The 23369-nt window shown below is 37.4% G+C and overlaps 2 protein-coding genes across 2 annotated transcripts; both read left to right on the forward strand.

The window, feature by feature from the left end:
• The first annotated feature begins 2734 nt into the window (after window positions 1-2734).
• On the forward strand, window positions 2735-8470 carry LOC145581505 (NAC domain-containing protein 7-like). Its single transcript, XM_081638515.1, has 4 exons — window positions 2735-3194; window positions 6478-6656; window positions 6906-7177; window positions 7398-8470. Exons 2-4 carry the CDS (start codon window positions 6500-6502, stop codon window positions 8079-8081), a joined length of 1113 nt encoding a protein of 370 aa, XP_081494641.1. The 5' UTR covers window positions 2735-3194; window positions 6478-6499; the 3' UTR covers window positions 8082-8470.
• Window positions 8471-14096: 5626 nt separating this feature from the next.
• LOC145567625 (uncharacterized) lies at window positions 14097-17135 on the forward strand. Its single transcript, XM_081626949.1, has one exon. The coding sequence runs from the start codon at window positions 14097-14099 to the stop codon at window positions 17133-17135; it is 3039 nt and encodes a 1012-aa protein (XP_081483075.1).
• The last annotated feature ends 6234 nt before the right edge of the window (window positions 17136-23369 follow it).

Below are 23369 nucleotides of genomic sequence, written 5' to 3' on the forward strand. Positions count from 1 at the left end.
ACTTTTCTATTTAATGATTTATACATGTGTTTATTCAAATTTTTATTTAAAAAATTTTCTTAGTAAATTAAACATTTTTTAAATCATTATATATATGATCACTTCCATAAATTTTTGAGTTTGAAAGTCATGATCAAAGTTATTTGATCGTCAAGATGGCTTGTTAGCATTCCAAATAAGAGAAACTTCACCAATTGCACTTATCTAAAATCATCCAATTATAAAATACAATTTAATACAGGAAAAAACTTAGAAAAGTTCTGTAAATATTGCTAACAAAATTAAATCTCAACCAAGCACAAACTAAATAAATCTCATTTTGATTCAGTCTTTGTGTAATGGATGTCCTATTACGTGCTCTAACACATTTACAAATATGCCTAAACTTGTGCAAGGCGATAATTAGTGTATTTTTACATATTGTAGATGATTTTAAGTAAGGTTTTTCTAAAATGTTTTATTTGAACTAGTATAGATGAATAATTATTAGATATGAAGTAATATAATAATACTCCGTATAAAAGATAAATTATGATGTTAAACTATATACGCAAGGCCTTCTCTTCCAAGTTCCAAGTAAATATCAATATATGGTTTTTTTACAGAGATTTTTTTAAGGATCTTGCTAGCGAACGTCCTCGGGGCGTTGGATAAGCATTTAAAATATTACCTAAAGTGGTATTAATTTGGGAAAGCATGACAAAATCACGCGTCGATTGGTGTAATTAATGTTAATTTTTTAATTTAATCCTTCTATTTTAAACCAGCTTATCCGTGTTTGTTAGCTTTTGCCTTTTTTTTAATTTCTTATTTATGGCTTTAATAATGTATAAAGTATGAGTATATGCCAGGTTGGACATTCTAGAAACTAAAACTCTGTTGAAGAAGAATGGCTCGTTGAAGTTGCTAAAAGCTGAGCCAAGCCAAAGGCTTAAGCTCTTGATAAGCTAAGCTTGTTGATGAGAAAAATGAAGCAAAATAAAAAGTAAAATTATATTGGGCTCGTAAGATGATGATAGCATTTTTGGAGAGAAGTCGTTGTCGCAATTTATGAGAAAGGGGTCGGTTTGTGGGGCCCTTAAAATTCCTGTCAAAGAGTGAATGATACTGACATTAGATTATATTTATTTTTTTAATTTAAATTTATATAAAATTGCGGACCAACCAACCACAGATCGCGTGCACATGATGTTTGAACACACTCTCACACATACATCCAAACATAATATTATTAAAAATTCATTTATGGATCATTAATGAACAACATTCCTAAAAGGAACTTTTTGATGTTGTTACTCCAGTTTTTTGGTTTCTGAATATTTGGTGTGTGTTTGTTTGTTTGTTGTTAAGTGGGAAATAATTTACTCGTTATTCTAAATTAGCCCGTGCAACACATTTCTGACTCTTTTGGTCACGGTCAAGCATTCTATGCACCACGCTTATCTGACTTCCTATACTCTTTTAGTCTTGTTCACTTCCTAGTTCCAACCTAGGTGGTTCTAAATTTAATGTCAGTCATTTCGCCTATAGTTTACTCGACTCAACCTCATGTATATTTCGACACTGTTTTTTTCACTATGTAGGTCGGTAATTTGATGATAAAAAGCTTGAATAGTACAAAGATATCAATGACCTTGATGTATATTTTCATGTTGTGAGATACGAGTAGAAATTGCAAAGTAGGATTTCTCGGAGAATGATACTGTTGTCTTAATTCCATTTCTTGCAGAACAAAACTATTGTCCCAATGCAATTCATTGAATATCCCTTTGGTCTCACACTACAAGTCTGTATAATTATTGTCTACTAAAACATGATTCTTAATTGTATGATCGTTAATTAGATGTTAGCTAGAGGTAATAACTCGACATGTTGAAATCTAACTTGATTCATACAGTAGCCTAAGTAATTATCGAGTAATTTTCTGACTATACCTTATCTTATACTCCGAACTTTGTATGAACATAATACATATTACTCCGTACATAATCAAGAAACAACACAAAACACTAGCTATAGTGCAATGGACATCTCACAACCTCGATCAAAAAAGTGGGAAATAAAGTGTAACAAGAAAAATGAAATAAAAGCTATGTAAAATTTATATTTTGATTGGTTGAAGCATTGCATGATGCAATAAGGCATGGGACAAGGACTGTAGAAGGGCCAGTGGGTTTGGAGCTTTTGTTAGGACAACAGTCTTTCTACTTCAACTCACCATCTATTATCTATCCCAATTAAATAATAATAAAACACCAAAAAAAAAAAAAAAAAAAAAAAATCTCAACTGAAAGTCTCATAATTCCAAATCTGTTTATCAAACCATCTTTAAGAAGAGGCTTTAACAAGGCTAAAGCACTCCACTTCCATTCTAGCTGTGCTGACGTTTTTCATTCTCCTCCAAAATTACTTTTTTTTTTTTTTAAAATTATTATTTATTTGTTGTATTAATTACTTGTATATAAATATAATAATATTATTATTGTCATTATCAGTAGCTGGTAAGAGGAAGAAATGAAAAGATAGAGATGTTTCCATGATATAAGCCCTAAGCTTATAAGCTTAATCATACCATACCATCCCACCCTCCATATCTTTCTCATTGCCTCCACAATCCCCCATTTTTCGCGGCGAAAGCTTTCGCAGCAATCAATCCTAAGATAAGGAAGAGAGAGAAACAAATACATCATACATATATAAATAACCTAATAAGCTAGTACAATGACAATGATAATGAGACTACATTAGCTTTCGCCTAGGGATTGGCCTGCCCTTGTTTTTATTATTAGGGCTTTTTTCATTTTTTATCATAATTTATGCTTTTTTAAAACTCCTTTGCTTCTTATTTAACCCTCCTCCTCCTTCCTTTTTCTCACTTCTTCTTTCTTTCTCTTCATTCTTTTCCCTACCCATCCCATCCTTACCTCGGGATCTGATCCCGCGTTCTCTCTTTCTCTCTCTTCATCACCAATAGAGCTCAAGATTCAGTACTTTCCTCTCTCTAATTCGATTCCCGAGGAAGAGAAAGCTAAAAAGATCATTTCATATTCTTACTTACTCCCTCCGTTTCTAAATAAGTGTCGTTTTTCAGTTACTACATCGTGTGATTGATCGTTTCCCAATCGAACAAAGTTTGATTCTTCTTCTCAAGCACATACAGTACAGTGGAGTGCAAAAGCTGATCATATCAAAAGGTTACGTTTCTAGTCCTATATATATAATCTCCTTAATCTAGCTAGATAGATCATCTTATTAAGCTACTTTGTTAATTATATACTTGTATGCATCATATTTTTATTATACGAAGTACATAACAGATTTTTGATAATCACCACGATTATAATCTGGGTTATTCCTTTTTTTTTCCCCTTGTTCTACCATATATAGTTGTGATTGCTTTTGCTTCAAGATTTTCTATCATCAATTGTGAGATCTCTGCTGCTACTTCTTTATTTCTATTTTCTTAAACACACCAAATGATCTTAAAAACCGGCTTTTATTTTGAAGATATTTGATTCATGTATGTAATATGATCCACTTAATTATTCAAAGGTGCATGATATGAAAACTTGAAGTCTTCTAAGTAAGAAACTGAAAGGGTTTTTATTTGATTGGCTTCTTCTTAAATGTCCAATTATTTTTGTTTTTTTTTTTTAAATTTTTTTTGATAAACTTTCTTTGAGATGATAAATTTTTTATGAGGATATAAATAGGTGGTGCAAGATGAATCACTTCTTTTCTTTTGTTAATCGTGTAGTACGTTAGTCCACCTATAGGTTTGAATCAAACTTGGATCGATCTATCTATCCATCTATCTGTATAACATTACATGTATGGGAATCAATCATATCTTATAATAGTATGTCCATCATTAAATTTTAGCAACAAACGATGGTGGTGAACACTTGAAAATGCATTCTTGTATTGAGTTCCTTTCATGAGTGGCTACAACAATGCCTTTTTTTAGCTTTTGGTAATTTTTATCTGGTTCAATGGGAATGTGAATTTATCTTTTTAACTAATCACATAATATGCCTTAAATGGAAATTTATGCATTATTATTAATTACTTGGTATGGGCCGAGAAGGGAAATAATGAGATATACTGTACATTGAGCATTGCTTCTTTTTTTTTTTTTTTAAAAAAAAAAACCCTTTTTTACCTTGTATTTGAAATTCCACTTTTCCTATAAGCAAGCTATAAGGATCTAGTTTGTTCAATCTGTTTGAGATGTAGTAGTATAGTATGGGGTTTTTGTGATTGACGTTGGTTTTATACTGCTTTACTTTGTCTACAAAAGGGATAACTATGGAAAAACCACTTAAAAGTGTGAATCTTGATTGTATTGCTTTACTCTATCATGTTTTTCATGGGTAATCTTGATCGATGCTTTAGGTATACTTTCAAATCTTAATCATGTCGACATGCATTTTTATAACATGCATGCAAATCAAACTATTTAGAATGATTGAATTATCTAATCTTAATCAACATCTATCTTTGTATTTATATTTAGTTTAGCTCTATGGGACGCTACAGATTTTTGTGTAGTTTGTTTGATCATTTAGCAAAAATTCTAGCCTAAATAATGTGTAAAAATCAATCTTCTATCTTTTTATCTATCTAGTTCATTTTGATGATGATACATTAATTATTAATGGTCATCTCATGCAAGAATGAAATTAAAAAAATATGATAAATGTATGTCTTTCTCCGATTGAAGTTAGTAATACTACGTAATTATTTTGTTGAAAATATCTTTCTACATGTCCCCTAAACAAGAGATCATCTCAAATTTGATCTTTTTCTCTAGTATGTATGCTCTAAAACATGCATAAAGAAATAATGGAAATACCTTTAAATTAGGTCCCCCCAACTAACTAAAACCCAAAAAAAAAAAAAAAAAAAAAAAAAAAAAATGATATACTACTCCTTCGATCTGTGTTAGCATGCTTCCTTTAATTTTGGATACATGTATCATTTAATTTTGACAATCTAGGGAAGTCAATAATACGAAGTACCATACCAAAACATAGAGAAAGCAGGACAACAATCAAGCCATACTAAAGCATGAAACATAATTTTTCTCTCTTACCTATGCTTGAACAACTACGTATATCTTACAAAGCTATTCAAGGTCATTACTCTACTTAATTTATTTATCAGAACATTATAATCAACTAATCTTCACTTACCGTCTTCAAATCATCTAGGAAAAACATATAGTCCATGAAATACTATTGGTATTTAGTTTTTAGGTATTGGAAATTTCCAATATTCTACTAGCTTAGTGCACTGAAGAGTGAAGGTCACATCACTAATTTAAGGACGCAGTATCCTTTGCTTATTGGAATATAGTTTTCCAAAAAATAAAGAACTTCATTTTTGAAATGTAGAGAGATTATCATTTGCTTCACCATCCTAACCATCACTAGTAACAATCACTTTATCCACTAAGATCGAAGATAGGAGAAGGCTAGAGCAATTGGCTAACTCTTTGACTTTCAGGCGTGAAGCAAGGGCTTATACAATTGTGTTGCATATGAGGTGTCATCACTAAGACTAATTAGCTTTATGGTTGAAAATTATGGTACAATAAAGCAAATCAAGGGTTCATATCCACAATAAAAAAGATTTATTTGTCTGATTGTTTCAACAATCTAGTGATTGGTGAGCGCGTTAAAATATTTGCATTTGTTTCACCAACATCATCTTGTCTGCCACAGTAATTGTTTGACCAGATAAAAAGAGGTTGACTCTCTTAAGTTTTCTTTTTCTATTTTTTTTTTCTTCTTTTTTTGGCTTTAATTTGGCATGCGTTTGGTCCTCTGTAAGTTTTAGTGCAATTGGTGGCTGCCAACTACTCGAGTCTCACGAATTGCTTCCACATCTTATGACAGAATTATGCATCCTAATGCTAGGCTTAATTACTTATTTAAACCCCTTTTTATTTAAGCTTCATTTAGTTGCTTCATTTTATGTATAAAGTGCTAGCTATATGATCTAGCAGTAGCAATATTTGTATAAAAATTTATCTAGTAAGGAATTAGTACAAATACACATGTCAAAACAGTACAATACGTGATTTTCAATCCTTTATTGGATGTATAGGCCGCAAATAAATGTTATAAAAAAGTCAACAGTCCGTTCATTATTTATGAAATAGTACATAGCTAGAAAAATTGTTCTTGCAATAGGGTAGTTCATATACCTCTAATTGAGTCATTTTATAGTGAATTTGTAACTATGTCCAATTATGCATTAAGGCTATATGATGCATTATTAATGTAAAACTTCACAATAAATGCTTAATCATATGGCAAATTGGCAATGCATGTTGCTAACCTTAACTTGAATATATGCATGACAATCTAACCATAAATTGGGACAACAAACTAATTAACATGATATTTAATATGATTTGACAAAGCAAGTGTAGGATTAAATTGCTAAATCTCCTTTGGAAATAACATGCAGGTCCTTGCCCTAGCTGGATAAAATGAATACATTGTCGCACGTTCCGCCGGGCTTTAGATTCCATCCAACTGATGAAGAACTTGTGGATTACTACCTCCGTGAGAAAGTTGCTGCAAGAAAGATGTGTGATATTATTAAAGATGTTGATCTTTACAAAATTGAACCTTGGGATCTTCAAGGTACTTATAATCTTTTTTTTTTTTTTGCAAGTATACATACAACTTATTTCTTTTAATTCTATCCATCTCTAATAGAGCAAATAAATATAATAATCACAATTCATTGAACAATATGAAGTTATGTACGTATGAACCTTTATATTTAGATGCACCAAAGTAGTATACTCGATGTACTGTAATCCTATAACCATACTCTACTAATTTAATGACGTACATTTTTTTTTTAATTTTGGACTTAAAATTGAACAGAATTATGCAAGATAAGTAATGAAGAGCAGCATGAATGGTACTTCTTCAGCCATAAAGACAAGAAATATCCAACAGGAACTAGGACTAATCGAGCTACCAAAGCCGGATTCTGGAAAGCAACTGGAAGGGACAAAGCTATTTACTCTAAGCATAATTTGATTGGCATGAGAAAGACTTTGGTTTTCTATAAAGGTCGAGCTCCCAATGGACAGAAGTCTGATTGGATCATGCATGAATACCGTCTTGAAACTAATGAAAATGGAACTCCTCAGGTAAGTTTAATACGTAAACTATAATAAAAAAAAAAAAACCTTGTTACACGACATTTTACACAAATTAAATTGGGTAACATATATAGTCATAGACTATACACGACCTATTATTTTTGAAAGGAAGGATTAGTATACTACTATATGCATAAAGAAAAATGAAATAATTTTGAAGTATGCACTTTGTTGGCTAATATGTATAATTGTGCACTACTTTTATCAGGAGGAAGGATGGGTAGTATGCAGGGTGTTCAAGAAGAGAATGGCAACCGTTCGAAAGCTAGATGACTCGCCGTGTTGGTACGACGATCAACTCTCATTTATGCCAGATATGGACTCTCCTAGAAGGATTCCTCAGCATCCCAATAATTACCATACACCAAACTTCCACCAACGCCACCACAACATGTACCCTTGCAAACAAGAGCTTGAAATAGCACCCTACAATATATCTCACCATGATCCTTTCCTTCAATTACCTCAGTTAGAAAGCCCTAAAATGCCCCAACCTAGTATGCAAACTTGTAACTCAATGCCACCCTATGGAACAAACACGAATCTATCATCATCGTTGCTCGTTCAAGACCAAATGATCCATTCACAACAATTTGATTCGATGTATGGTAATGTATGTGGGTCGGAACAAGTACTTGAGGATCAAGTTACGGATTGGAGGGTGCTTGATAAGTTTGTTGCCTCTCAACTTAGCCAAGATGAACAACATGGTCCTTCTACCGCGAATAAGGAGATAAATTACTCAAATGTCCCTATATTTCCTGTGTCCGAGCACATGAACATGGTGATAAGCCCTAATAACTCCAATAAGCAAGGTCATTTAGGGGCCTCATCATCAGATCAATATGCTTCAACGTCAAATTCGAGCTGCCAAATTGATATGTGGAATTGAACAAAGACTTTTACGATATTATATGCTAATTAATTACCTAATTAACCTGATCTTATACATATACATACTGAATATATAGGGGAATACAATTACTACATACAAGAGAAATCTTGGATAAGTTTCCTTGTACATAATAAACATGGTAATGCAATATTATTAGAAGGGTATTGGATTTGTGAGATCAACCTTAGGGTTGGTCGGTCCTCAAAGTGAACTTAGAATTGAAATGTGGTGCCTATTATTATTGGATGATGATAGCATCTGTGTTTAGAAGATTGAAAGGTTTCCAAGTATTATTGGGATTCATATTCAAAACGAACGAATATCTGATTGTACTTATTCTTATTCAAACTTAATTAACTTACATTTGAAATGAATTATTATGTTTTTACTAAGCTAGTGTTTTGTCAAATTCCTTGTTTGTAGTCCTTGTATTCCATTCTATATATATATATATATATATATATATATATATATATATATATATATATATATATATATATATATATATATATATATATATATATATATATATATATATATATATATATATATATATATATATAATGCAACACTTTTATTTTCCAATTTTAGAGGTTTTTACAAGTTTCATGGGTGTTTTTATTATGAGTTTTAAGTGAATGGTCGATATATTAATTTTAGACATAAGTGAAGGCCTTAGTTTCAAGGGACACAAACTTGTACTCATATTGATGATCAAAGACAAATTGGTTGGTGTACTTATATCATTTTGTTTGGTTTATATATGTCACCTGTCTAATTAACTTTACTAAATTGTCATTTAAAATTGCCTTTGTGCAGTTGATTTATAAATTTAGAAGTAAATAATTGCCTGAATAAAGAGACCAGGTAATTTTAACGTCTATGTTGTTAAAGACTTCAATGAAAGCTAGGAATAAATCATAAATATAGGAATGCCAACAATCCCTGCGGTGTATTATAAAGCTAAGGTTGTGAACTATAACGTAATGACTGTAATTTAAAATTTAAAAACCTAGCTATGAGCTTAATAGTAGCCTCTTAAGATTGCACCATTTTCCTTGTTGAAATATACGGAATACTTCGTGGTTTTTAAACATGAATCATATCATACAAGCTAAGGTTTTTTTTTTTTTTACCTCATAAACTTCATATATGACTTAGAAAGTTATATGTAATGGAATACTATATCATCATGTTCACCTTTAATGTATCTAGTTTCGAATATATAAATAAAACTATAGATCCAAAGAATAATATGTTGGTTAAATTACGACACTAGTTGAGATCATATATATACATATGTTAAAATGAAGTGCATAAATTTCGCACGCACTTATCAAGTACAGCACTAGGTGCATGTATGTGTTCGCTACAACAAATAGCTAGCCATTATTTTAGTAAGTACGGAGTATAATATATTAGGTATGCTAAAAATTTCTATATTCTTGAGTTTTTGGCAATATATTTCAAAGCATACTCTAATTAATGGGTAGCTGAAGCTTGGATTTCAACATGCATGCAAGTCCTTCAAAAACATAAAACCTTTGGAAACTGTATCCCTGTATGTTAAAGGACAAATTCAACCAAAAAAATAAACTAATGGTTGAAGTCTAAGAATATGTTTTTATAATCTATCAACCATACGTATACATAATACATTTATGTAATGTGACTACTTCCAAGTTGTCAACAACATTATTTGGTTCTCTAAAGAAAAGTTTCTCTTATCGCGCTACATAATCGTCTATAAGAATGCATACCATAGCTAGCATGCCTCAAGTACTACTGATCCAAATGAAGAAGAAGATAGGATATAGCATTATAGCTATAGCAGAATAATGCAAGGAAAAAAAAAGTAGTAATTTGATAACAAAATTAAAACGGCAGCATGTATACATGTTTTTTTGGGCATCGAAAAAAATTATAAACGGCATACATACTTTCGAATAATGTTTGTACAAAAACTAATGTACACTATACATTCAAGAAAAAGAAGCTGAAGCTGCATATATCTTCTTTTACTGTTCGATCGAAGAGCGACGACATACCTGAGTGAAGTTATGATTCTTGAACGATGAAACAATCTTTGCTCTTCATCCTCGTAATATTAAGCTTCATTTCTCCTAGAAAACAAAATATATACATGTATATGCACAAGTTTTAGGCTCTAGCAAACTCTATTAAATATTTTTATTTCATTGGCACTTGGGAAAAAATAAAAATATACACCATTGCATGCTGTATAGATTCATGCATATGCATTTAATGTGTGACCCAGAATTCTTAATGGACCGCAAACTTTATATAAATGGCTAGAAAATATTGTGAAAAAAAAAAAAAAAAAGTGGGCCAAAATTAGATTATAGTATGAGCTAACATAATGATTGTTTATCCTTTATTAGAAGAAGATCCAGTAGGATCCTCTTACTTAGGTTGAAGTCAAGCATCTGAATCAATCAATTGCTTTTAAGCAATGTGGGACAAATTAATACCAAAAAAGTTTAATTTAAATGTAAGTGCTACGATCTCATTTTGGCTGTTTGACACAATCATTGAGCGTGCTCAAATCAGAGACATTGTGGTTAATTAATTAGGCTATAAAGTATTCCAACTCTTAAATTTATATTTATTTTACAGCTTTGGATAATTTTGTATTTGGCAATATTTTGTATGAGGTGGTTTCACAATAACTAAGTATATGTTACATAGTAGTTTCAATTAGAATCGATTGTTTTCATACATGTAAGGGCGTCATTTTTGGGAAAATTTCTAAATTATTCACTATATGTAAGAACCAGTGTAGTAATGTGAAGTCTTGTTTGATATTTCATAGTGAATTTTCGAAAAAACATCATATATAATTTTTATTAATAGAGATGTAAATAGTCAATGATAAATATTGACTACAATCAAAACAAGAACATAAAATATAAACGTCGATCTAGAGTATTTTTTTCAAGTAGCATTTTAATGTTTAGCAATAAATTAGTATAAGATGTTGTAACCTAAAACTTAATCTTTAAAATATAATGGCTAAGTTTGACAAGCATGCTTGATTGCTAGGCTATTCACATCAAAGTTGAGTTCCAGTTTCGCTATATTTTGGGTTTTCCCTTGTTTTACACTCACTTGTGGAATAAGGAAAAGAAAGAAAGTAAGCTAGCTATATTTTATGTCCTTTCGTTTCACGCATACAGGAGTGAGATATATTAATTTGGAAAAGCAAAATACAAGGGCATGAATGATCAAGTCACCAATAGACTATGTACTATGCATACAACAAAATACCATCACCTTTCTAGGGTGTGTCCATCCTACAACCTACATGCATGTGTATAAATACTCTCTGAATTAAATTCTCCACCTTACGTCTTTGCACATGAGCACTATGAAGGATAGCATATATGATAACACGAACTGGTGTTAAATTACATACACTCGGTTGTTGTCTTAGTCGATTCCGAGTTGTCATAACCTTCGTACCACTTCAATAAATCAAAATGTCAATATAACTCTAACAGATAAAATTGAGGAGAGTTGAGAGTGAATAGTTTAATTTTTAAAAAAATGTAAAAGAATTTAGTATATTATTTATTAGAAAATTGTAAACCTAATGGAAAAAAAAAATCCGGCCTTAATAATTTATTATCCATAACAACTAGCAAAATCCTTGATAACCAATAGAGCTAATTGCCTAATTTATGATTTTTTTTTGGATTACTTCAACAATTTATTTCATTCAAATTTAACAGCTAAAAATAAAAATAGTTAGTTAAGTGGATAAATATGTATTATGAAAAGAACATAATTATTACACTGGAAACTATTAGGACCCCAAAATAAATGGTCATAAAAAAAAAAAAAAAAAATAAAAAATAAAAAAAAAAAAAGAAAAAGTTTTAACCAAACACACTAATAAGTATGCTATAGCTATAGGAGGCCATATATATTACTTGTATATTATAATGGGGTTAGAAAGTTAAGGAGCCTCATTATGTAAGAAAATGAGTGTAAAAGATTAATTAGGAGTTACTTCAAGTTTTAATTTAGAATGCAATATATATTGTTTGTAGACTAAGAAAGATAATATCATTTGATTTTTCTCATGTGTAGCAGCACCTCCATGTGAGTGCCTGAAACATCTTCATTTTTATGTCCTTCAAAGCTTTCTAATTTAATTACATGGGTCCATCTATTTTATCCAATTACATTTTATCCACTTGGCACTTAGTAAAGTCCCAAAGAATCACATCCTCTTTTTTTGATGTAGATAGTATTGCATAGTATTTGTAGTAAAGACTAAAGAGTAGATCATACACTTTTATAATTGAACAGTACACTTCATTGAAGGATTAATAATAAAATTGAAGACTCCAAGGCACACTAACTAGAGTTGATTTTATCGTGGTAAGTTGTCGTACGTTATATTGTTGAGGAGTGACTTGTTTAAAAATGAATTTTTCTTACGTATTTCATTTGATAAAATAATAGAGTAATCAAATGTCTATGAAATTATACTTTTAAACTCATATACACACAACAATCCTATATTAGACAAAAATAATACTAGCTGATACAAATGATTATGGTTTGCACATTTTTCAATCCGTCTTAGAATATCGATACAACCTCTTAACTTTCAACTGTCAAAGAAGTACGAAGTATGTACATTTGTACTTCGTATGTTGATAACAAATTGATGTACGAAAAAAACAAGCTAAGTGAAATACCAAATGATTTAATATATGAAGAATTATAAATGGAAACATTATTATTGAAGATGGGATATAACATATCAGGCCGTCATGATTTGCTTGAGAGTGAGTGATCAAATAATGTCGGACATTATTTAAATAAAAAAATTATAGTAATTTATTTTGAAGATGTTATAGAAATAAATAGTAAGTTGATAGACTAATAGGACACATTTACTACAGTTTATGCTTGAGGCGCAGTCATTAACCCCGACATCTTTCCCCACTTTTTGTCATCAAGTTTTACAAGTTAAAGTGTACAACAACGGATTAACATTCTAAATAAATTAACAACTAATCTAATCTCACCTAATTTGACTCAACCTCTTACTCTCAAAAGACCTAAATAAGCCGTTGGCTTATATAACAGAGATTGATTACAAATAGTCTTTAAGATACTTCCTTAATATTGAAAAAATTAAAATTCAATTAATACAATTTAATAGAAAAATTAACTCTTAAGCCTGTAAGGTAGTTTTTGTACATTTCTCAAATGTAGGACAACTCACTAGTAGACATTATAAAGTTTCAATTTTGGTGTCTTTAAATTTTACGTTTACTTTAGTTCGTCAATCAATTAACACTATGATGTGGGTGGCTCAATTGTTACAAATACAAGTATGTATATTATAGAATTAAGAGACTGACGAAAAAATAGTACAATAATTTAGAAAAATCTCAATAATCAACTACAGAGTATAATAATAAACCATGTGTACGGGATATACCGGTAGTATCATAATATGCCGGTAAAAGAGTGCCGTGCAGTTTACAGAAATAGTTAATCCTGGAATAATTCATGTCCTTACCGGCATTAGGCTCTACCACGTGGAGAGCTGCTTCTCGGAACGTGGCATGTCCCACTGACACGTGGACAACTGCTTAGTGCCGTGTAAGCACCTGCTAGTACCAAGGTCGGCGTGCCACCTATCTGTATAGGTGGCACCTGCTTGGTTGCGTTCCTATAAATACCCAAACAAATCCTTATTTCAAAGGTAGAATCTCTCTCTCTCTCTAAAACACTTTCTCTCTCTTCTTTCACTTTCTTCTCACAAAGGTACTAACTTTAGCATCGGAGTGGTTATTCCCGGATAACCCCCGGGCTAGCTAATCTGTATTGGCTGTGTAGGTGAGCAATTGGACGGTAAACCATTACCAGCCCTCAGACACTGACGGAAGCATAATCCAGGCGGAACAATTGGCGCTAGAAGGAGGGGATAGTAATAACTTCTATCGTCCAACAGGACCTCTCACAGTCATGGAAGGAAGTAAGGGAACTTCAGTACCGGTGCCAGAAGTTGATAACCGGCAGTACGATAACAATGTCCTTAATGCTAACGCGAATAAAACCATAGTACCAGAAGTTATGGTCGAAGATGAAACTTATCTCCTTCACGGTAACACAATGAATAGGCCCATAACACCTGACCGTAGCAGAGCAGTGACCCCAGATCCCTTGGAGGGGTTCACCCCGGAGGAACTGGAGATAACGGCCAAGGTCATGCGGGCTATGTCTAAGAAAAGAAAGGAAGCCGATTTAACGGCAGGGGGACTACGGGATAAGGTACCGACAAAGCCGCTGATAGTCAATTTGGAGAATCAGTTCAACCAGGCGGGACAACAACAACCGTCAAGAAGCCGTGGCCACGAGACCACACCAACCGAGCGCCAACTCACGCAAGGCACCCAGGTGGGAGATTCAGGTTCTTATCGGCATGAGATCTCTAGTGGCCCGGAAAGGCGGGCAGTCAGGGCAATCATGAGGCCCAGAATATCTCCGTTCACACAAGAGGTGCTCGACCAGCAAATGGAGAAAATAAAGATGCCGTCCTGTACGTATGACGGTAAGGGGGATCCAAAGCGGTATGTGGCCGCGTTTGAGAGTCATATGTTGCTGTATACAGACACCGATGCTGTGTGGTGTAAAGTTTTCCCTACGACTCTTACCGGCGCAGCCTCGGATTGGTTCTCCAACTTAGAGCCGGGATCAATTGACTGCTTTGAGACCCTAGTGGAGTTGTTCACAGGTCAGTACATAAGTAATAGTGCGAGACAAAGGACATCTGGCGAGCTCATGGCTATTCAACAACGAAAGGATGAGTCGCTTAGAGATTTCATTAGACGCTTTAATAATGAGGCTAACACTATACCAAAATTGCAGCAAGAGATTGCCGTGATGGCATTGATGAATGGGCTAGGTGACAACGACTTCAAAAAATATATGTCACGGAAGTGTTTCCCAAACTTAGGGGTAGCATTTGCCAAAGCTCACGAATACATAAAAAGTGAGGAGCTGCTAAAAACGAGCCGTCAGATATCGTCGGCAGAGCCCTCCAGAAGGCAAGGTGATAATAGCTCGAATTCCCAAATGGATGGGGTAAGCAGGGCGCTGCCGCAAGGCCAGCAGCGATCCGGAAGGCCGACAAGGGGATTGGGTCGTTACAGTAGTTATACGCAGTTAAACACCCCGAGAGCGGCAATATATTCAATAAACCAGAATAGAGAAGATTGGAGTCGACCGGCACCGATGATAACGAAGGGTCGGGACGTGAAGAAATATTGCATGTTTCACAGAGATGTTGGTCATTACACCGAAGAATGTGTTCAGCTAAAAGAGAACATTGAGGACCTTATAAGGAAGGGACGATTATCCCAATATCGTACTCAGGCAGGTCCCAACCGACAGCAAAATTCACAGCCTAGGCAAACCGAGTACCGAAAGCAGGGGGAACAGTCAATGCAAGATGATACTTACAGGCAGAATCACGCGGAACCATCCAGACAGGGAGGTAATCCGACAGGACTTAAAATAACAATCAACGTTATCACGGGAGGGCCGGTATACGGAGGTTCCGTAAGCGGGGCCAAGAAGAGCTTGTCGGAATACCGGCACCTAGTGAACGCTTTGAGCATAGAGGAACGACCTCGGCCTTCTTCCATGCTTTCGATATCTTTTTTGGAGGAGGATGCTAAGGGAATAGTTTACCCCCATGATGATCCGTTGGTGCTGATACTGACGGTAAATGGAGCAGATATCAAACGGACACTCGTTGACGGCGGAAGTTCCGCAAATATCCTGTTTGCTAGGGCTTTTGATGCCATGAGGATTGGCCGAAAATACTTGACGTCAGTGTCCTATCCTGTGATAGGCTTCAACGGATCGACGGTACGACCTGAAGGTAGCATTGTTCTTCAGGTTCGAATGGGAGAGGGTCCGGCAGTAAGAGATGTCATGGCAGAGTTTTTGGTGATTGACGTGCCATCCGCTTACAACGCCATTGTCGGCAGGCCTTTAATTCATGACATGCAAGCTGTGGTGTCAACGTACCACTTAACCATGGTATATGTATCCAACGCGGGAACAACAGAGCGCGTACGGGGTAGTCAGACTATGGCAAGGGAGTGTTATGTGTCGGCATTGAAGCAACCGGGCCGACAGCCAGCTGGTGAACGGACACCAGCCAAGCGAGAACGAATTCCTTCCACGCATGACTTGGCTATGGAAAATTTTGATACTAGGCCGGTAACTGCTCCACGTCCTTCCCCGGGAGGCGAGACTGTCGAGATCGAGTTGCAGCCCGGAGTGCCCGGTAGGGTAGTGCGTGTGGGATCTGATATGGATGTTGACACGCGCTGCCATTTGGTGGATTTGTTGCGAGAAAGTGCTGACGTATTCGCTTTCTCGGCGGACGAGATGCCCGGGATACATCCCGACGTCATAGTGCACAAGCTCAACGTCGACAGGAGAGCAAGACCTGTTCGACAGAAAAAAAAAAGGAACTTTTCAACAGAGAAAATGGAGGCTATTCAATCAGAGGTGAACAAATTGCTAGCGGCCGGTTTTATCGAACCCTGCACATATCCCGAATGGTTAGCGAATGTGGTCATGGTAAAGAAGCCGTCAGGGAAGTGGAGAATGTGCGTGGACTTTACGGACTTGAACAGAGCCTGCCCGAAAGATTGCTATCCTTTGTCGAGGATAGATAGATTGGTAGATTCAACTTCCGGTCACGCGCTACTGAGCTTCATGGACGCTTTCTCTGGGTATCACCAGGTCAGCTTATACGAGCCGGATCGAACCAAGGCGGCATTCATTACCGATTCCAGAGTTTTTTGTTACAGGGCTATGCCGTTTGGATTGAGAAATGCTGGGGCCACATATCAGAAACTGGTCGACAAGGTATTTGCGAACCAGAAAGGAAGGAATGTAGAGGTGTACGTGGACGATTCAATTGTGAAAAGCCGTTTGGCTACGGATCACGTCGCTGATTTGAGAGAAACTTTTGAAACCCTTTGACGCTACCGGATGAAGTTAAACCCGGAGAAATGTATGTTCGGCGTCCGATCAGGAAAGTTTCTCGGTTTCATGGTGAGCGAAAGGGGTATAGACGCTAACCCTGATAAGATTGAGGCGATTCTTAGCTTGCCAGAACCAAAGTGTATAAAGGATGTACAAAAGCTCACCGGTCGAATGGCTGCGTTAACAAGATTCATCAGCAAGTCAGCTGATAAAGCCTTACCATTCTTTGTAATTTTGCGGCAAAACAAGTTGTTTGAATGGGGGAAGGACCAATCTAAGGCGTTCCAGGTTGTGAAAAATCATTTGAGGTCCTTACCCACCATCGCAAGGCCGGAACAAGGAGAAACGTTGCAGCTTTATATCTCGGCCTCAGCAAAGACGGTAGCAGCAGTGCTCCTAGTAGAGAGGCAAAAGATCCAACTGCCAATTTACTTCGTGAGCCACGTTTTAAATGCTGCCGAGAGAAGGTATCTGGTAATAGAGAAGATCGTGTATGCAGTAGTTGTGGCTGCACGAAAATTGCGTCCTTACTTTGATGCGCATGCAATTGATATCTTAACGAACCAGCCGTTAGAGAAATCTTTGCAAAAGATGGAAACGTCTGGCCGTTTGCTTAAATGGGCGATTGAATTATCTGAATATGTTATTACATATAAGCCAAGGGTATCAATCAAAGCCCAGGCTTTGTCTGATTTCATCGTCGAAACGTCATATTATGAAGAGGAAGATGATGCCGGCACATGGAAGGTATCAGTTGACGGTTCATCTGCTTCAACCGGCTCAGGGGCTGGGGTAATTATGATCTCTCCCCAGGGAGATGTGTTCGAGTATGCCGTTAAGTTCAAGTTCAAAGCTTCGAACAATGAGGCAGAATACGAAGCAGCGTTAGCAGGGATACAACTGTGCATATCTGCGGAAGCAAAGTGCATTGAGATGACAACTGACTCTCAATTAGTGGCAAATCAGTTTAACGGCACTTACGAAACTCGAGAGCCAAGTATGACGGCATATTTGGCAAAACTCAAGAGTGTTACTTCTGGTCTAGAATACTTCGAAATCAAGTTGGTTCCTCGGGCAATGAACACACAGGCAGACGCCTTGGCTAAACTCGCAAGTTCAAGCTTCAATGAATTGGAAAGGACAGTTATGGTGGAGGTTTTGAAAGAAAGAAGTATTGACGAACAACCTCCTAAGGATGTATGTTGCACGACTGCGGGACGAGAATGGTATGATGATATTTTGGCTTACAAGGTACATAATGTTCTTCCTGCCGACAAGGCGGAGGCAAGAAAGGTCCAGAAAGACAGTGTCTGGTTTATCATGTTCCGAGGCTTGTTGTATAAGCGGGGGTTTTCGTTACCGCTACGAAGGTGTATAACGGCTTATGAGTCGGCAAGACTGATAGAAGAAATACACGAGGGTGATTGCGGTAATCATGCGGGGGGTCGGTCAATGTCCTTAGAAGCAATGAAACGGGGCTACTATTGGCCGACAATAAATGCGGATACCATGGAATATGCTAAAAAATGTGACAAATGCCAGAAGTACGGCCCGGTGATTAACCAACCTCCAAATGATTTAACACCCATTCTTAACCCAATCCCATTTGCTCAGTGGAGGATGGACATCATTGGGCCGTTTACGTCAGCAACAGGTGGCCGTAAGTTCTTGATTGTGGGGATAGACTACTTCACCAAATGGATAGAAGCAGAGCCGGTAGCAAAGATTGCAGCGAGTGAGGTAAAGAAGTTTATCTGGAAAAGCATCTTTACGCGTTTCGGATTGCCGACAGCAATGGTGTTTGATCACGGTTCACAATTTGATTGCAGCCCGGTAAAAGACTTTTTAAGCATCTACAAAGTCAAGTTTGCGTACGCGGCGGTATGTCACCCGCAGTCAAACGACCAAGCTGAGGCCGCTAACAAGCAGATACTAGGGGCAATTAAGAAAAAGGTAGAAGACGCTAAAGGCTTGTGGGCAGATCTGATACCTGAAATTTTATGGGCAAATCGTACGACAACAAGGGAAACAACGGGGGAATCTCCTTTTAACCTTGCTTTCGGCTCAGAGGCTGTGGTTCCGGCGGAAGTGGGATTACCTTCTTTTCGGGTGCAACACTTCTGCGAAAGTCAAAATGATTTGCTGCTTCGACAGCAATTGGATTTCCTACCGGAAGTAAGGTTGACAGCTGCCATAAAGTCTGCGGCATACAAAAACCAAATGAGACATGCTTATAATCGGCGCGTCAATTATCGGCCCATGGAAGATGGTGATTTAGTTCTGCGTAGAACAGCCGCGACTGGTAAAGGGAACGCAGAGGGTAAATTCACCGCGACTTGGGAGGGGCCTTACCAAATATATGAAACACTTAGGCAAGGGTCTTATCGGCTAATGACCCTTGAAGGTGTTCCCCTGAAGAATGTTTGGAACGCTAGTGTGTTAAAAAAGTATTTCATGTGAAACGTAAATATGTTCTATTTTATGTATCTATTTGATGACATGTTGTCACACGTATGTTAACGACACTTGCTAGTATTGTAATCTATTTCGATACCTATAATCGTATTACCTACTTTCGATACGATCTGATCACAGCCTAGCTAGCTGACTCAGTCGTTCAAGTGAGGGAATATATATAAAAAAAAAAATATATGTAATAATAATGATAATGGACCTCAAGGGGAGTTGAAAGTGCGGTCTGATCCACTGCCTTTGCTCAGCCTGACAAAGGTTGGATACTTTATCTCATTGTGTTTTATATCCGATATTCAGCACAGGCATTCCAGAGTTTTCCCAGAATTTGTTTACGAATAAATTCTGCCGAAAAACTCGGGGAGTATTATTGGTAGGATATATCTTAGAAATACCGATAATAAAGTATTATGGGTAAGATGTATCTTGGAAATACCGATAATAAAAAGTATTATTGGTAAGATGTATTTTGAAAATACCGATAACAAGGTTGAGTGCGTTTTTGGGTCTTCCAAAAATTTTAAATCGCAAGTAAAATACCAAGAAGTGTAATTTTGAAAGCCGAAAACGTAAATTCGTGTTAAAAATCAAGGAGGGCAATCATTAAATAAGATTACGGTAAAGATGGGAGAAATAAATTGTAACGAGTACATACATACGCAAATAAAATGTTCAAAACAATTGAAAGAAAAAATGTGACATAATACAGACGGATATAATCGTTTGAAGCATAAAACAGATACAGACAAGCATGAATATTACAGCCCAGAGATGACTGCCCTCCTGATTAATTCTTGTCGGCCTCCTTGGTTGATTCACCCGCGTTAACAGGCTCTTTTTCAGCTTCTTTACTGGAGGGACCGGCAGACCCATCTTTACCAGCATGAGTGGCAATAGGGCTACTGATAAGGGCGTCATCAAACTCCGCTTCCGGCAACTCGCGTGGGTCTAAGTTGGTTATCACAGCATGCGGGGGGAGCTCGTCAAAGTACTCACTCTCATAGCTGGTAGGAGAGTGGTTCCTTTCCTCGTTAAAGGCCTTCTCGACAGCCTGCCATTTCGTTGAATCCCACCCCTCCGCTTTGCACACACAGCGATGCGCAGAGACCCAGCCGGCAGTGTACCGGTCAACCAGCAAGTTGGCATAGAGGTCGGTCTGCAGGAACCGATTAACGGCTCGGCGCCTGATTCCCGGCTTGTCGCGCTCCATCTCCTCAACTTGGCTGGCCAGCTTTGCCTTAGCATCCCTCTCGTCCTTCAGGCTCTGCTCAAGGCTGGCTACCTTCTTTTGTAGCAGCTCCTGATCCGTCAGCTTCCTGTTTAGCTCGGACACTTGCTTTTGCAAAGTCTTTACGTCGGATTTAACCTTGTCGCGCTCTTTGACGACGAGCTTACAAGCGTCGTCAGCTTTCTTCAGCTTGGTCTCAGCATTATCGGCGACGCGCTGATAATGTTGGTACATGTGTACCACCTCGACAGCAGAGTTGACGGTCTAGTAGACGATAACAGACATTGCCGTTAATAAATATAAACAGCAATATAGAGAACACAAATATGTTACACAGATATGATACATATCTAGTAGGTAAGAATGCTATATTACCCGGAGCATGTTGTTCATTAGCTGACCGCAGGGAGCAGCAGCCCGGTTGACAGGCCTGTCGGCTGGCGTCGCCAGGTCCTTGAGTACCCTCCACCCCATGCTTCCGCCGGTCGCAGGGTCGTCACTGAGAACAGACTCTCCGCGATTGACGTTGATCCGGGGGTGCCATGGGTCACCGGCAGCACCAGAGGGCACAGCGAGCCCGTCAATGACTTCTGTCGGGATTCTGACGTGAGGAATCTCGATAAAATCAGTGACGCCAGCCGGGACAAAAGCATTCTGCTTTAGGCCGCCAGTGCGCCCCGAGATGATTGTCGTCTCCCTGCTTGGAGGTTTTTCGATGCTGGCCATCTGGCCGGTTCTGACCTCAGTGCTGACCCCAAGACTTTTTGGATCTCTTAGGGTGACCGTCAGCTTCTTTGCCGGTTGGGGTTCGGTCTCGTCCTCTAGGTTGACGACTCCATCCGGCCAAGATTCCTGCACCTCCGGACGGAGAGGGGCCGTGTCGCCATCGTGTCTTTTCTGTTGCTTCTGTGGCTCTCGGTCGGAGGGCTCGGAAGTCCTCTTAGACGCATTCCCGCCACCCCTTTTTACAGCTAGGGTGCGGGGCTTGGTAGTGCGCTCGGTAGGGGCCATATCCTGGTCGCCTTTTTCTTTTTTTTGTGGAGGCTCTGGTAGCGAAAGAGGGCAGGGTGTCGTATGACTTCTTTGGCCGATCCGGGCACTGGTGCTTCACTCTCCCGTCAGAATGCAACCCTAATCGGCTAAAGTCAAGCTTGTCAAGACCTGGTGAAAGGCAAACCGATAATAAACGTCAATAACTGATATGGTAAAGGTAAGCTTGGGCGTAAAATAAAAAAAAAAAAAAAAAAAAAAGTGTAAGTAAATACACATAGGCCGGTACGAGAATAAGCAGACAACACACTTATAATACGGTGAAGGCAAATATAAGCAAATTTATATAATACTTAAATTCATCCATACCAAAAGCATCGGTATGGCAGAGACCGACATGAGAAAGAGGGGCGTTGCCCAGTATATAATTACAATGGGGCAACCACACCCCCGGAACGGCTTTATTCTTCTTACCAGCCCTAACATATGTACAATTAAACCATTTAAAAGCCTTTTTCTCCATCGGTCCTAACTTTCTCGACCGTATGGTCTCAAACATGCTGTGTGGGTGATGAAACGTCCTACGGACAGTAAAATCGTCAGGCACACTCATAAAGTAAAACTCATTCTTCCAGTTCTTGCAACTGGTCAATTTTGGCCACACCGTACATTTACCGGGAGCGGTAAAAAGGGACCACCATCCGGGCGACTGACTATCTCTTTTTATCCAATGTAACCTCCGAAATAAGTTCAGGGTAAGGGGAAAGTCCATAAAAATCATAACCCAGACAAGGGAGACAATATTTCGGATGGTTGGAGGCGTTAGCTGTGCAATTGCAACGTTCCAAGCCCTGAATATTTTTTCGATATAATGATGGAGTGGAAACCGTAAACCAAACTCTAAATGCTTTGCATACACAACAATGTGGCCGGCAGGACAGTCCAAAGCCGTCTGACCGTTATTCGGTAGTCTCAGTTCGTAACCGTCCGGGAGACGGTAGAAGCGTTTGCCATGTTGGCAATAATATTTTTCGGTGACGGTCTGCAACCATACCGGATCAACAACTGCCTCAGTTATTTCATAGCCGCTAGGAATTTCTTGAGGTTCTAGATACTTCGGATCATCTTTATCCGAGTCATATTCCTCGTCGAGACGTTCCTCTTCTGCAATTTGAGCAGCAAGGTTGAAATCTGTAACAATTTCTTCGTCGGTCTCGTCATTTTCTTCCTCTTCACCTTCTCCCTGCTCACCCTCTTCTGACCCACCTGCATCGTCTTCATTACCGATACTTTCACCCCCGCTTTCCTGCCGTTCTAGGCTATCTTTGACTGACCGGATATCCTCTTCTCGGATATCCGAAACCTCAGGCTCAGGGTCAACCATTTCTTCATCAACAGAGGGTCTACTGCTTTCACCAACCTCACGTTGGTAACTTGTATGTTTTGTTCTCGGCATCTTGTCAATATTAGTGCCGTATTGATTAAATAAATCCAAATTTGACCGTAAATGATATTGAACGCTAATAGGCTCAACATCGACA

Source organism: Chenopodium album, chromosome 2 (genome assembly GCF_948465745.1).
Source record: "Chenopodium album chromosome 2, dcCheAlbu1.1, whole genome shotgun sequence".
NCBI lineage: Eukaryota > Viridiplantae > Streptophyta > Magnoliopsida > Caryophyllales > Amaranthaceae > Chenopodium > Chenopodium album.